The sequence below is a fragment of the Pituophis catenifer genome, unplaced genomic scaffold, assembly GCF_029215685.1.
Source record: "Pituophis catenifer annectens isolate HBS135680 unplaced genomic scaffold, rPitCat1.0.hap2 SCAF_1, whole genome shotgun sequence".
NCBI lineage: Eukaryota > Metazoa > Chordata > Lepidosauria > Squamata > Colubridae > Pituophis > Pituophis catenifer.
The window spans coordinates 55,149,451-55,165,892 of NW_027256881.1; the positions used below are offsets into that span (position 1 = coordinate 55,149,451).

General features: G+C 42.7%; 1 protein-coding gene across 1 annotated transcript in view; it reads right to left on the reverse strand.

Annotated features, from left to right (window-relative positions):
• Window positions 1-921: 921 nt before the first annotated feature.
• Window positions 922-16,442, reverse strand: part of PLB1 (phospholipase B1) — a 120,580-nt gene continuing 105,059 nt past the window's right edge. The window contains exons 54-56 of the mRNA XM_070949718.1: window positions 15,715-15,810; window positions 10,627-10,701; window positions 922-1,140 (exon numbers count right to left, since the gene is read on the reverse strand). Of these exons, the coding sequence (XP_070805819.1) occupies window positions 922-1,140; window positions 10,627-10,701; window positions 15,715-15,810 (390 nt within the window). The remainder of the gene's footprint in view (window positions 1,141-10,626; window positions 10,702-15,714; window positions 15,811-16,442) is intronic.

Sequence of the window (16,442 nt, forward strand, 5' to 3'; positions counted from 1 at the left end):
ACTTGGGTGTCAAACTCGAGTTGTCATGTTGTGTATCGCAACTTTCCTCCACCCCTTCGTTAAACTGGGGGTGGGCGTGGCCAATGCATGATACATCTGCTGTGAGTTTGACACCCTTGCCTTAGATGATGGTATTCAAGAGAAGAAGGGAAAATGTTTTCTCTTGAAGGCAGTTTAGAAAGGCAAGCAGCAGCATTATCAACAGGTGAAGAAATGAAAGTGAGCATTGGAGTGCCATTATCCAATTGGGAATTTTGCTAATAGAGCGAGGCTGGAGAAAACAAAATGAAATGATGCTGCTAGCTATATCCGTAATAAATGACCAAGGGAGGGAGAATCCAGAAGGGTTCCATGATAGCATTTATTGAATCTTATGAATCCAGTGGAAGACCCTATCACATTGGACAAATTATTAACACTGGCAATTTGGCATCTCCATTAAACTAACAAAATATATAGATGCTTCCATGCTGAGAGCACCTGTGAACTACCATTCCAAATCCATTGTGCAATTATTTCAGGTCTACCTTCTGAACTAAGAGAAGAGATGGAGAGGATTACAACTAGAGAGATGGCAAGAGGATCACAAAGGGGAGCCAATGTGATCTAGACACATGATAATAATTATCCAGACCTGGATAATTACAATGTTATGAAAAGGTGTTAATACCATATTTATCAGAAAAGGAGATTACATATAATTATTTTTATTTGCCAGGTAAAATCTCTTTATATTTCTGTTTAATAATTGCTAAAGCATTAGCTTTCACTAGGCCTGGCTATTCAAGATGGGATGAGGTCATTTCTTCCACTTTTAGATGGAAAACTTTAGTTAAAAATAGCATGTGCAAAGCTTCCATGTTGCTTTTTTCATGTCACTAGAGGTAGCATATGTTAAACCTCTTTGGCTCAGATGCACATTTAAAATGTTGTCTTCTCTTCAGCTGCTGCATTTCTTGCCCTTGGGTATTTGTTGATTTTATGAGTCATCAGACCCCAAACAATCAGGGATCCTGCCAAGATTCCAGTTGCGGCCGCTATAATCACAGTCCAGTAAGGCACTCTGTCTCCATTGGACTTTGTTGCAAGTCCTGAATCGTACATTTGGCTGTTTCTCGATGTGAAAAAATATGGGTATTCCTGTAGCAGAAAGAAAACATTTCAGAACCTTTTGAGAATGATCTATTTACTACAGGTTGCTCTATTCTGAGGGTATGAGAGAGTAAACATTTCTTCTCAATAGAGAAGCAATAAAATGGGGATGGAACTTCTCCTATCCAGGTGAGACTTATGCAAATTTAAGTAAACACCATTGCAAATTTAAATAAACTTCATTGCAAATTTAAGTAAACATCATTGCAAATTTAAGTAAACAACATTAACGCTATTAAGAAAAGGATTTTAGAACAAAACAGTGGTTAATGTAATTATTCTCAATCCCTGTACTTATGTCAACATAACAGTATACAGAATTCCTTAAATCCTTTCAGTTCCAAGAGATCTATTCTTCATTTGCCCTTCAGCTGTCATCCTTCATTCCTTATTTTAGCAGATTTCCCTTTCTCTACCAGGTCCTACTGGTATCCTGCTTACAAGTAAATCCCAGGCCCTTTTTCATTAATGCTTCCCAGCTCTGTAGCATCTTTCCTTTCCTGATGTTTTATTTCTGAAAAGAAGATCTATCTGTGGCTCCATTAGAAGTGGGACAAGTATGACTTGAAGAAGTTATACTAGTCTTGATACTATCTAATTTTTTTAGACAATTAGATTGTTTATATACTGCATAAATCTCAAGATAGTTGGCACTTTTTAATACATTTACAATTTACTTTAACCCAAATGAAATACAGGTAAGGAGAGTTTTTATTACTGATGCTTGGAGATGGTCCACTCTTTTCACTACTGTCTTAACTCTGCTTACTGTCATTATTCTCTCCTTCATGCTTTACTCATGCTAAAAGGCTTCACTTTTTGCACAGGCTTCTTTTCCCATTTTGTTATACATTGTTATACCCATTTCCTTGAAATATATTTTTGACATCTGTTTTTAGACTATTTGCTGTAATCTGTGAACTCAGTCTGTCTCTTCCTCTCTCATTCAGAAAGATTTACAACTTTAGGGAAATTTTATAGTATGTCATTCTTCTATATGGGATAGAAACATTCTAAAGACCAGGCATGATAATATTAATTGGGAAAATATGACTGGAAAGTGTTAATAATTTGTCCCAATTTAATAATTGCTGGAGGCTGTTAAAAAATGAAAAAAAATCGTATTTTTTAAAATTATGATTTGATCTGGAGGGGTGTCTGGTTATTTCCAATTTTGTGCTATCACAATTCTACTTGCCGTTAGTATGTGTAATATGAAATATTGTATACTTTTCTGCATTTTCCCTTCCAGAATACCCAGGAGAAGCAGTTCTGGCTTTCTTTCTATCTTCTGCTCTGTTATTTCATCCAGCCATTTTTTAAACTTGTCCCAAAATTTCCTAATCTTACGACAGGTCCATCACATGTGGTAGAATGTCCCTTGTTTGTGTCCACACCTCCAACAATTCAGAGACCTATTCAAGAACATCCTGGCCAATCTCGCTGGTGGCAAATGCCATCGGTAGAACATTTTGTAAAGATTTTCTTTATAAGTAGCTGACATCGTTAGTTTGTAATTTCTCTCCCATAATCTATCCCATTGATCCAATGAATATTATATCCAAATTTTTTTGCCCAACTAATTATTGTTTCTTTCACGGTTTCCTCTTCCATTTTAAATTTCAACAAAAAATTATACATTTTTGTGATCATTCCCCCCCCCCCCTCCCGGATCCTAATAATATCTTATCAAGTTCCAATTGTTCTCTGAATATGCCAAATTGTTCCTTATCTTTTTTATATTTTGTTTTAATCTGTAAGTATGGCCACCAGTCAATTTTTATTCCTTGTTTTATTAGATCCTGTTCTGACTTTAAATTTCCAATTTCATCTAATAAGTCCAAATATCTTACTATTTTATTTAAATCCAATACATTGGGATAGATTATAATAATAATAATAATAATAATAATTTTATTTCTATACCGCCCTTCTCCCGAAGGACTCAGGGCGGTGTACAGCCTATTTAAAAACACAAACAAAACAATGATATAAAATTTAAAATAATTAAATAAATGGCTCAAATTTAAAACCCCAATAAATTTAAATACCCCAATTTAAAACTATTGTATTGATAGTCCGGCCTGGCGGAACAACAGGGTCTTCAATGCGCAGCGAAACACCCGGAGGTCAGATATCTTACGAATTTCCGGGGGCAGTTCATTCCACAGGGCTGGGGCTCCCACAGAGAAGGCCCTCCCCCTGGGCGTCGCCAGCCGACATAACTTGGCTGACGGCACCCTGAGGAGACCCTCTCTGTGGGAACGAACTGGTCGGTGGGAGGCTATTGGTGGCAGAAGACGGTCTCGGAGGTACCCGGGTCCTATGCCATGGAGCGCTTTAAAGGTGGTAACCAACACCTTGAATCGCACCCGGAAGACCACCGGGAGCCAGTGCAGCTCGCGCAGGAGGGGTGTCACATGGGCATAACGGGTTGCGCCCATAACCACCCGCGCGGCCGCATTCTGGACCAGCTGGAGCTTCCGAGTGCTCTTCAAGGGGAGCCCCATGTAGAGAGCATTACAATAGTCCAACCGGGAAGTAACAAGGGCATGAGTGACCGTGCGCAGGGCGTCCCGATCCAGAAAGGGCTGCAACTGGCGAATCAGGCGAACCTGATAAAAGGCCCCCCTGGCCACGGCCGTCATATGCTCTTCTAAAGACAGCCGTGCATCCAGGAGGACACCCAGATTGCGAGCCCTCTCCGTGGGGGGCAAAGATTCACCCCCAATAGTCAGCGATGGCACCTGCTGACTATATCGGGGCGCCGGGAGCCACAGCCACTCGGTCTTGGAGGGGTTGAGTCTGAGCCTGTTCCTCCCCATCCAGGCCCGCACGGCCTCCAGGCAGCGGGACATCACATCAAGGGCATCGTTGGGGTGGTCTGGGGTGGAGATGTACAGCTGGGTATCGTCAGCGTACAGATGACACTTCACTCCAAAACCACGGATGATCTCACCCAGCGGCTTCACATAAATGTTGAACAGGAGGGGCGAGAGGACCGACCCTTGCGGCACTCCCCATGCGAGACGCCTCGAGGTCGACCTCTGCCCCCCTGCCAACACGAACTGCGAGCGGTCGGAGAGGAAGGAGGAGAACCACCGCAAAACGGTGCCCCCTATTCCTAACCCCCTCAACCGCTGCAGCATGATACCATGGTCGATGGTATCAAAAGCCGCTGAGAGATCTAATAGGACTAGGACAGAGGAACAACCCCTGTCCCGAGCCCTCCAGAGATCATCCACCAACGCGACCAATGCCGTTTCTGTGCTGTACCCCTGCCTGAAGCCCGACTGGTACGGGTCTAGATAGATAGCTTCATCCAGGTGCCGGGGAAGTTGTCGTGCCACCACGCTCTCAACAACCTTCGCCACAAAACGAAGGTTGGAGACTGGACGATAGTTGGCTAATTCAGCCGGGTCCAGGGAAGGCTTCTTGAGGAGGGGCCTCACTACCGCCTCTTTCAAGGCAGCAGGAAAGGCACCCTCACCCAAAGAAGCACCTATAATCCCCTGGAGCCAGCCTCGTGTAACCTCCCGGGAGGCCAGTACCAACCAGGAGGGACACGGGTCCAATAAACACGTGGCGGCACTAATCTTACCCAGAACCCTGTCCACATCCTCGGGAGTCACAGGATCAAACTCCTCCCAGATAACATTCTCAAGGCCTGCCCCGGTCTCCTCCCGTGGACTCATCCAATCGGAGTCCAAGCCATCCCGAATCCGAGCGACTTTATCGTGCAGGAATTGCACAAAATCCTCAGCACGACCCTGCAAGGGATCTTCCCGCACTCCCCCCCGAAGAAGGGAGTGGGTCACCCTAAACAGGGCGGCTGGGCGGTTCTCTGCAGATGCGATAAGAGCGGAAAAATGGTTGGATTTTGCCGCTTTTATCGCCACTAGGTAGGTCTTGATATAGGACCTCACCTGTGTCCGGTCGGAATCGGATTGACTAGTCCTCCAAATGCTCTCTAGGCGTCTTTTCCGACGCTTCATCTCTCTCAGCTCCTCAGAGAACCAAGGAGCTAATTGAGATCGGCATCGGGTCAGAGGCCGCAAAGGCACGACGCGATCCAAAGCTCCGGCGGCCGCCCTTTCCCAGGCGGCCACCAGCTCTTCAGTCGAGTCGTGTGTTAGAGTCTCAGGAAACGGCCCAAGCTCCGTCAGGAACCTTTCGGGATCCATCAGGCGCCTGGGACGGAACCATCTGGTCGGTTCCGTCTCCCTGCGGTGGGGGCAGGCGGTAGGAAAGTCTAGTTGAAGGAGTGAATGATCTGTCCATGACAAGGGTTTAATATCTAGTTCCCCTCTACCAAGATCATTCAACCACTGACCAGAGATAAAAATCAGGTCCAGAGTGTGTCCCCCTATGTGAGTGGGGCCTTGAACTAACTGGGTCAGGTCCAAGGCCGTCATGGAAGCCATGAACTCCCGAGCCACCTCTGACGCCTCACCTGCGGATGGGAGGTTGAAATCCCCCATGACAATAAGTCTGGGGGTATCGACCGCCACCCCGGCAATGACATCGAGTAGCTCGGGCAGGGTCGCTGCCACGTGGCAGGGAGCCAGGTACGTAGTCAGCAAACCCATCTGCACCGCACGGCCCCACTTCACACAAAGGGACTCACATCCGGCTATCTGAGGAACAGTGGTCTCCCTCGGACAAAGACTCTCCCTAATGATCACCGCCACTCCCCCACCCCTCCCCTGGGCCCTTGGCTGATGAAATGCACGGAAACCTGGCGGGCACATCTCTACGAGGGGGACCCCCCCCTCTTGGCCCAACCAGGTCTCCGTAATACCTGCCAGGTCTGCACCCCCCTCCGAAATAAGATCACAGATGAGGGGGGCCTTATTAACCACCGACCTGGCATTACATAACATCAGCCGCGGACCCTGGGCCTGAGGCTCTACACAACCCAGGACACGAGTCACGCATTGGGGGCCGGAGTGCGCAATCGCTCGGAGACAGCGCGTGCGCACCCCCGACACTTGATATGACCCCCTGCGCCCGTCGTACCTGCCCCTCCCACTCATGATTTCAATTACACAGCCCTTTCTATCGTCCCCCTGCCCCCCAGTTAAATTTCCTGTCACGACCCCTCTGCTGCAGCTAATCAACCCCTCATCCCGCACAGTCGCTATCTGGACCCCCCCAGGTCCACTTTTACAACTCCCACCCATCCTCCCGGGTCCCCTTAAAATTTTCCTTAAAAATTTAGCTAAAAAACCCCTCAGCCCCCTCTTTGCTGCATGCCATCTCTCGGGGTCCCAAAGCCCGTCATCAAGATAGGCCCTCGATAACGTGGAGGGCCAGGCCTGTGAGAGGGGGGAGTCTCGCAGCGCAAGAAGGTCGGTTTTTTGGAGCATCAACCGAGCCAAAGATGGGAGAAGAAAAGCCAGTCCGGGAATCTATCATAGTCCAAGGGATAACTGAGCATAAAGGTCACAAAATATCCATTTATAGGGCTGGACTCCACTGTCCTCTCACGACAGGGAGAGGGTCCAATGTTCTTTTTCTCCAACAGAGAAAAAGATGGCTTCCATCGTTGATATCCAAACTAGAACTTTCATATAATGATTTTTCTTTATAATATTCCAAATATCGATCAAAGCATTTCGCACTAGATGTCTCTGGAAGAATGTATGTGTCTTAATTTTCCCTCCCCAAAAGAACGCATGCCATCCCAATTGGAGGTCACGGCCTTCCAATATTAATATTCTCTTATTTCTTAATTGGACCCAAACTTTTAACCAAGTTATTGCAGCTGCCTGATAATATAATTCCCAGTCGGGTAGGCCGATCCTCCTTTGGTTCTGAAGTCCTGCAGAAGTTTAGATTTTATTCGGGCTTTTTTCCCAAAAAATAAATATGTAAGTTTAAGATAGAAATATTTAGAAGTAGAATTTGTGTAAAGAGGTTAAATAGGTTAGAGATACTGATGCAGAAAAGTTGTTATTAGTATTGAAATTTTGATATGTTTGTTTTTGGTTGTTTATATTTTTTGTTTTGTGTGTGGGGGGGTTCTTGCTTTTTTTGTGTATTATGTTTCTTTTTCTACTGTGTAGTTTAATCTTTAGAAATTTAATAATTTTTTTTTTAAAAAAAATGAAAAAATATGAATGGATTAAGATGATTGGCTTTGCCACTTGTGGTTTTACCATGGATTGCCTATGAACAGATGGCGCCTCTGACCCGGTGCCGATCTCACTTGGCTCCTTGGTTTACCGAGGAGCTGAGGGAGATGAAGCGCCGGAAAAGATGCCTGGAGAGCGATTGCAGGGCCAGCCAGTCTGAATGTGACCGAACACTGGTTAGGTCTCATATTAAGACTTACCTAGTGGTGATAAAAGCGGCAAAATGTAACTTTTTCTGCTCTTATTGCGTCATCAGATAATTGCCCGGCCGCCCTGTTTAGGGTGACCCGCTCCCTGCTCCTTCAGGAAGTGCGGGAGGACCCCTTGGAGGGCAGAGCCGAGGACTTTGTACAGTATCTGTATGATAAAATCACTCAGATTCGGGAACACCTGGACTCCGATGGGGTAGATCCAGGGGGGAGGATGGAGGCTGGTCTTGAGAATATTATCTGGGAAGAGTTTGATTCTGTGACTCCTGAAGACGTGGACAGGATACTGAGTAGACTGAATGCTACCATATGTTTATTGGACCCGTGTCCCTCCTGGTTGGTGTTGGCCTCTCGGGAGGTTACACGAGGCTGGCTCCAGGGATTATAAATGCTTCTTTGAGTGAGGGTGTCTTTGCCGCCGCCTTGAAAGAGGCAGTGGTGAGACCTCACCTCAAGAAGCCTTTCCTGGACCCGGCAGTGTTGGCTACTTACCATCCAGTCTCCAACCTTCACTTTGTTGCGAAGGTTGTTGAGAGTGTGGTAGCTCCCTCAGTACCTGGATGAATCGGTTTATCTGGATCCGTTCCAGTCGGGCTTCAGGCCTGGGTACAGCACGGAAATGGCATTGGTCGCATTAGTTAATGATCTCTGGAGGGCTCGGAACAGGGGTTGTTCCTCTGTCCTGGTCCTATTAGACCTCTCAGCGGCTTTTGATACCATCGACCATGGTATCATGCAGCACTGGCTGGAAGAGTTAGGGGTGGGGGGCACCGTGTTGCAGTGGTTCTCCTCCTTTCTCTCCAACCTGTCGCAGTCTGTGTTGGCAAGGGGGCAGAGGTCGACCCCAAGGCCCCTTGTATGTGGGGTGCCAGAAGGGTCAGTCCTCTCGCCCCTTCTGTTCAACATTTATGTGAAGCCGCTGGGTGAGATCATCCGTGGTTTCGGGGTGAAGTACCACCAGTACGCTGATGACACTCAGCTGTACATCTCCACCCTGGACCACCCCAATGATGCCCTTGAAGTGATGTCCCGGTGCCTGGAGGCTGTACGGATCTGGATGGGGAGAAACAGACTCAGGCTCAACCCATCCAAGACTGAGTGGCTGTGGTTTCCAACATCTCGATATAGTCAGTTGGTGCCATCACTGACTGTTGGGGGCGAGTCGTTGGCCCCCACGGAGAGGGTCCACAACTTGGGTGTCCTCCTGGACTCACAGCTGTCTTTAGAAGGGCATCTGAGGGCTGTGGCCGGGAGGGCATTTTATCAGGTTCGCCTGATTCACCAGTTGTGTCCCTTTCTGGATCGGGACTCGTTAAATACGGTCACTCATGCCCTCGTCACTTCCCGTCTGGACTACTGCAATGCTCTCTACATGGGGCTCCCCTTGAGGAGCACCCGGAGGCTCCAGCTGGTCCAGAATGCAGCCGCGAGGGTGGTTATGGGAGCGACGTGGCGCTCCCATGTGACCCCCCTCCTGCGCGAGCTGCACTGGCTCCCAGTCTTCCGGGTGTGCTTCAAGGTTTTGGTTACCACCTTTAGAGCGCTCCATGGCCTAGGACCGGGGTATCTACGAGACCGCCTTCTGCCACCAGTAGCCTCTCACCAACCAGTACGCTCCCATAGAGAGGGGCTTCTTAGGGTGCCGTCGGTCAAACAATGTCGACTGGTGGCCCCCAGGGGGAGAGCCTTCTCTGTGGGAACACCTGCCATCTGAAACGAGCTCCCCCCGGAGATACGGAGGATCACTGATCTGTGCGCTTTCTGCCGTGCCCTCAAAACATGCCTATTCCAGCAGGCTGGCCTGGCCTAACCTCTTTTTTAAACTGTTCTTAAATTTTTTAAATTTTAAATCTGTCCTATAAAATTGGGGTTTTTAAATTTTGTTTTCTGGGCCGAATTATTTAATTGTATTTTAATGATTTTTTAACATTTGTATTATATGTATTTTATTTTTTAGGCTGTTCACCACCCTGAGTCCTTCGGGAGTAGGGCGATATACAAATTCAATTAATAATAATAATAATAATAATAATAATAATAATAATAATAATAATAATAATATGGACAAGTATAATGAAATCTGGGAGTCATTTATACATTATACAATAGGTTAAAAAAGAAGTTACATAAATTAAAATATATACATATTGTACTTGAATATCTGCATTAGATAAGTATATATAGAATTGCAACTGTTTCTTATAATGACATATATTGTTTTTTTCCTGACATATTTCTTTTACTTTTTTGTTAAAAGCACTTTTTATATGTGTTTTTGTTCTTTTCTTTGACAATGTATGTATTTCTATCATCATTTTTTGTGTGTGTGTTTTGTTCTTTTTTCTTTCTCTTGTTTATTAAAAACAATAAAAATGGAAATTTTTTTTTAAAATGAGAGATTTGGTCTGGATGAACCTTCAGCAAATATCCTTGGCATTTTAAGGAGGAGGAGGAGGAAAAAGAAAAAACAGCCTGATTTGGCTGTTTAAAATCCTGCACAGCAGTGCTCCCATAGAAGAAACATCAGATCTACTTTATCATTTAGAAAGTTTTCAACAGGGGAATGTTGGGCAGATTCAAACTGTGAGGTGAAAACATAGTTACTGAGTCTAATAGTTGCCAGGATATGGTAAATATGTACTACCTTTGGAATTAATGGCTCCATGTGGGAAAAAGGCTTAAATCCTGCTTATCAGCTTCCAAGAAGCATCTGGAATTGGACCAGATCAGTGGTGGATTTCAATTTTTTTTTACTACCGGTTCTGTGGGTGTGGCTTGGTGGGCGTGGCATTGCTTGGTGGGCGTGGCTTGGTGTACATGGCAGGGGAAGGATACTGTAAAATCTCCATTCTGTCCCCACTCCAGGGGAAGGTTAGTGCAAAATCCCCATTTCCTCCCGATCAGCTGGGACTTGGGAGGCAGAGAATAGATGGGGACGGGGCCAGTCAGAATTTTTACTGCCGGTTCTCTGAACTACTCAAAATTTCCACTACTGGTTCTCCAGAACTGGTCAGAACCTGCTGAAATCCACCTCTGGACCAGATGATTTTTAGTTTTCACCCAGAAGGACTTTTCTTGTGCTTTTATGTTACAGAGTTAGAGCTTTGTAGAGCTAACTTGCTACTTACTGAGGTTGGACATTTGAGCTTCAGCCTTTCCTTTGTGAAATGTTTATATGACTGCTTATAGCCAACTGGCTCCAGCTGAAAGAGAGACAAAGAGTTTCCAAGTGAAACTGAATCCTATAATCTTTATATGGGCACATACTAACACTGTAAAGTCACATTTAAAAAATAATACATTGCTCCTTTATAATGCAACACTCAGTTATTCTTGCTTTGGCCTTTCTGGAATTCTTAATTCTTAAGAATTCTTAATTGGAATTAACTGTACTTACATAATTATGAGATTAAAATGTTAGCAAGGCTCCCTGTTATGGATAAAGGCAAAACTTTTTATACTTGAGTAATCGTACAAACCCCCTGAAAGCAGGACACTAAAAGCTTACAGAAGAGAAATCTACATCAAAGGAATAAAAATAGCTTGTTACAAGCAACTGTGAAGCTCATGTTAAGTAGCAAATTAACAAGGCGAAATAATAAATGAATGTGGGAGGGCTAGAATATATGTCCCCTATAACACTATGACAAGAAGTATCTATAGTTGAGCCTCTTTGGCTAGAGATGAATGGAAAGAAGTCAAACCTGTGAAACCTGACCCTTATTTTAATGGATTCACTTGAGGATAAGTGAGCATAAGTTGCCAGGGTAGTATTCTAGCTTCCCAAAGATAGCCAGAAATACAGGAATTAGCTGGCTGCTAGCCAAAACGTGATTCAGCACCCGTCTTCAAAAGCAGTGCAACATAAAGGAGGAATGAAATTGGCAACGCCTACAGGCAATAAATACTGCTTTATTGTTGTTGTTTCAGTTTTATTTAGATGGAATCCCAGCTACCTGATTAGAATCCCTGACAGGGATGAGAGCAAGAAAAATGATAAGGCCTTTAGGTAGTCTACAGCCCACTCTTATTTCCATCTCCCTACTGATCTGGAGAGAGCTTAATTGCTTCTTCCTCTTAAAGAGAGAACAATCCTAGCACACATTTATCAACAACCCTACAGGCTAGACCTTAGCTTCAATGGGCTGCAGCATCAAAAGAAGCTATGAAATCATGGAAATTTTGCTTTGCTTGTGTGATGCAGAGTCAATCCATTTCTTGGTTCTTATTGTCACAATGAACTTAAAATCAGGGAACTCCACTGTGATCAGGCATATATCCTCATTTCTTTTCAGCAAAATAGTTTTTATATGGTCAAATTGCTATGATGTCTATGGAGATTCTCAGCCATCCAGGTCATGGTTATCTCAAAAGTGCTTTTTCAAAAGGCAACTGGACTTTATTTTTCCTTGAAGACATTTTGCTTCTCATCCAAGAAGCTTCTTCAGTACCCACAGAAGTCAGTCAGTTCTTGGATGAGAAGCAAAATGTCTTCAAGGAAGCTTCTTGGATGAGAAGCGAAACATCTTCAAGGAAAAACGAAGTCCTGTTGCCTTTTGAAAAAGCACTTTTGAGATATGGCTATGATGTTTTACTCTAATTTTCTTAATCCTCATTTGTCACTGGTTGGCTATAAAGATTGAAGAACAGGTTATTAATAACTTATTTTTTTTATTAACTTTGTTTTCCTCCCACTCAGCTTGGGCTATGATTCATATTGTATAGGAGACAGACAGAAGTATAGCCCCTAGCCCCAAACTACTGATCCCTTAAGGTGTTTATCCTAAACTCCATACTCAGTAATAGAATGCATCCTTTCCATTAAAAAAAACCACCACTCCCCTAATTCCATTCTTGCAAGAGTCTTACAAAATATTGGAAGTAAAAGTAGGCAGTATCTAATTAAATGCAATAACATAAGGCATACTAATCTACGTTATATCATCTCTCTATTGGGTCATGCTGATTCTCATCATTATTGTGGAAGTTAACAAACAAAAGAATTGTGCAATGCTTTGGACTGCATGGGAAACAGTAGTGAATGCAAAACCTCATTAAAGGCTGCCTCTTTAATGACTCATAGATAGATGATGCATTTGTGCTCCCAAACACTACAAAAGACCTTTCCATAATGAAATTCAAAGTATTTCCCAGCCCTACTAATCAACATAAACTGAAGGAATATAAACCTGGTTTATCTGATCTGGGTTAAAATAGATATATTGTCTTTGTAATTCTTAATTCATTTTTGCTGATCAGAACTGAACAAGGAGGCTGTTTGAAGGATTGTTTATAGATAAGAGATGAAATATGGGAAGAAGAGATTATTTGCTGTATTTTAAAAGAAAGTGTTAAGTTACTACAATTATGATGAAATGGGAAATCATTTATATATTTCTTTGTCTTCTCATTTTTTATTTTCCTTTTCTTTTATATTATTTGCATTTTGTATTTTTGTATTTTTTTTAACATTTGTATTAGTTTTTATCTTTTATTGTAATATTTAATACAATTACTATGCAATTATTATCCCTTTGTTTTTGCTTCAGGGAACTTGTAGGGAACAAGTCACAATCATTGACACAGACCAGAGCAACTTTTTAAAAAAAATCATGGGAAGCTTACAAAAATGGCTGGCAAAAGCAGCTGAGAATGTGCTGATTTGGCATACTCCTTCTGCAGTCTTTACTGGAAGGACTTCAGAGAGAATTCCATCAGATATTCTAACGTTGCCTGACCCAGAAAAACCTTGAGAGGGAATAATTATTTTAAAAAGAACTTCTGTTCTTTCTTCTTGCACAAAATTAGGAAAGTCACTAGCCAAAGAAATGTATAACACTCTAGTAATTAAAGAAAACGTAACAACTTTAAATAGGGGTTTTCTAACCAAAGGACAAAAGTTCATAAATTTCTGAATGACGGCATTTTTAATCCTACAAATTATCATTCTGGGTCACTCATCATTAATGATTTGAGTTGGTAGAAAACTATACTGACATTTCTTATTTACATTTGCTGTCTTCATCACTGATTCACATCCTCCATCTCTTTCCAGTTACTGGAGATGGTTTACTTGTCTCCAGAATAATGGGTGTTAAACAAGGGTGGTATTGACTTCCCTTCGCTACCAGTTCGCAAATATGAGAACGTGCTCGACACCTCTGCACATGTGCAGGACCTTCTGTGCATAACATCAAAATGGGACGTGATGACGCCTGGGTGGGTGGGCGGAGTCTCCCGCAGCTGCCGCTACAGGTTCGCCTCAGCCTCATAGAACTGGCTGAATACCACCACTGGTGTCAAAGTCTAACAGATACTACACACTTTGAAGTTGTCATTGGATGGTATCAGAATAAGAGGGAAATTTTGCTCCTAAGGATGACTGTCTCACTCACTTCAGTGGAACAACTTGCCTCCAGAGGTTGGAGGTGCTCCAACACAGGAGGTTTTTAAGAAGAGGTTGGACAACTATTTGTCTGAAATGGTATAGGGTTTTCTGTTTGAGCAGGGGGTTGGATTAGAAGACCTCCAAGGTCCCTTTCAACTTTGTTATTCTGTTATTCGTTGGCTGAGGACAAAGCAGAAACAAGATCTCGGGGCATGTTGGTATTGTGGTTAGGTAGAAAAGAGAAATGTTTCTCTGCCTGAGTTGTCCTTAGATGAGCTCGGAAAATAACAGTTTCTTGGATCATAACATCCTCTAAAAGCAAAGAAAAGCACCTTGGGCCATTCCTGTAATCTGGTCATGGCTTCTTATATTATAAACATATTATATAATATACAGTAATTATATAATATAATCGTATTACTGGGACTTTTTTTAAAATGAGACTTAAAGCCTTCCAAAAATTATTGACATTCTTAATTATTCTCTGAAGGTATATTCTGACTTTTTTACAGCTGGAGTAGGCAATCATTTGTGCTGACCAAGGACTACATTTAACATACTTGTGAGGCTGAAGGCCAAAACAAATGAATGATGCCACATCAATGAGCAAAAGTATTTCTCATTCTTTCTCTCTTGGGTTCTTTTTTTTTTTTTACAAAAATATTTTCATGTGTTTCCTGTCTCAGAATGGTGGGAAACTATGCTGTCACAGTTTCAGCAATTTCAGAAGAGGTTGCAAGGAAGATCATCTTTTCGGTATTGGCAGGTCTTGCAAAGAAAAAAATGTAATGGCCTACTTCCAGGGATGTTCATGAAAAGGACTACACTTGTAGCTGAATGCTATGTTGTCTAGAGATAATGGGTACTAAAGAGAAGCACATCCAAACAACACCATGTTGGTGAAGGCTGACACTAATTTATATTAAAGGATTGGTATTTGAGGATAGGACAGGACACGACAGGACAGGACAGGACAGGACAGGACAGGACAGGACAGGACAGGATTGGATTTCTTCATTGGCCAAGTGTGATTAGACACAAGGAATTTGCCCCTGTGCATAGGTTCTCAGTATACATACAAGCAACAAGCAACAAGTGATAAATCATGATCATAATCATAAAATACAATCATCATAAATTGCAAGATACAACACTCAGTGATCATCATAGTCATATTGATATTCTAACTTTCATATTATATTTCTTTCATAGTCATACTGATGTTCTAACTTTATTTATCTCAATATTACCACTGAAATTTAAGAAAATTCTTCTGGAATATATTGTTTTCAAAACTTCTAGCCAGAAATTCAATCAGATCAATATTCCTATGACTTGAACTTTTAATCCATCATGATATGTCCCCAAAGGAATGGAAGCAATTATTACATCAAAGCCATCCCTTTTTGTGATTGGCCAGTGGGAATGGTGGGGAAACTCTCCAGATATGGAGCTGTTTTTTCCAGCCCAGACTTGGGAAAGGAGAAGACATGTGGAAAGGCAGGTCACCCATTCCCCAGATGAAATGTGGGTCCCATCCATTCAGAATATTTTTTGGCAAAATTAAAGATCAACCAGATGCTTGGTGGAAGGGAAAAGAATGATAGGGATTCCATTAATCCCTGTTCCAAAACAACCCCCACTGAATTGTGTAAGAGCAGCAACACTGAGCAGGCTCATTGTTGAGGTGCAATAATATAAGGCTATTAGGAAGCAATATAGTCTCTTCCAATGTCAAGGACAGGAGGCAAACACATTAAGATGGCTGTGAGGCCATTAGATGAGTTCTGAGGTCCCTTTGAATTCAGGGATTCTATGATTCACTTACCATATTATTCCAGAGTGCCACAGCCATTTCAGCATGAGCTCTCTCAGAGAAATGAAAGCAATCCACTGCAAAGAAACTCAGGTCTGGTTTTCCTTCCTATAGTTTAATACAAAACATTATTCCATTTCAGATAATCATTTATTCCTGGTTAGCAAGTCTCTGGCATTTCTCATGTACATTTTGGCTCCTTGTCTTCTGTTTCTGAGCCAAGATTTGCTAGTCAAATCTTACCTACCAAGAGAAATTACAGGATTATAAATATAGATGTTCCAGCAACCACCAGTTATCAATTGGCTTTTTTCATTTATACTGGTGAGGAGTATACACATACACCTCACCGTCTGAAATTTGTAGGGCTATAACACTTCAAGTCCAGGGGGACTATCTTTTCCAATTGGTAATTTTGATAAATATTTACCTTTAATAGAATGCAACTAAACTACAATGCTTTTTCTTATTTTGAAAAAAAGGAGGAAATATCTATATTAAGATAGAGAGTATTTTCCCTCCAGCTCCTAACACAGGATTAAAATCCATATCCGGTCCCCTGCATTTATCTTACTTATAACTGAAAATTTAGCACTGACATTTGATTGATTGCGTGCTGCCAAGTTAGCATCAATTCTCACAAATTACATATAGACCTTCATGAGTAGGATAAAGCACTGGTATAGCTGTCTCTAAAGCTGACTAGAATTTAGTCATAGGCTTTTGAAATATTGTCTCAT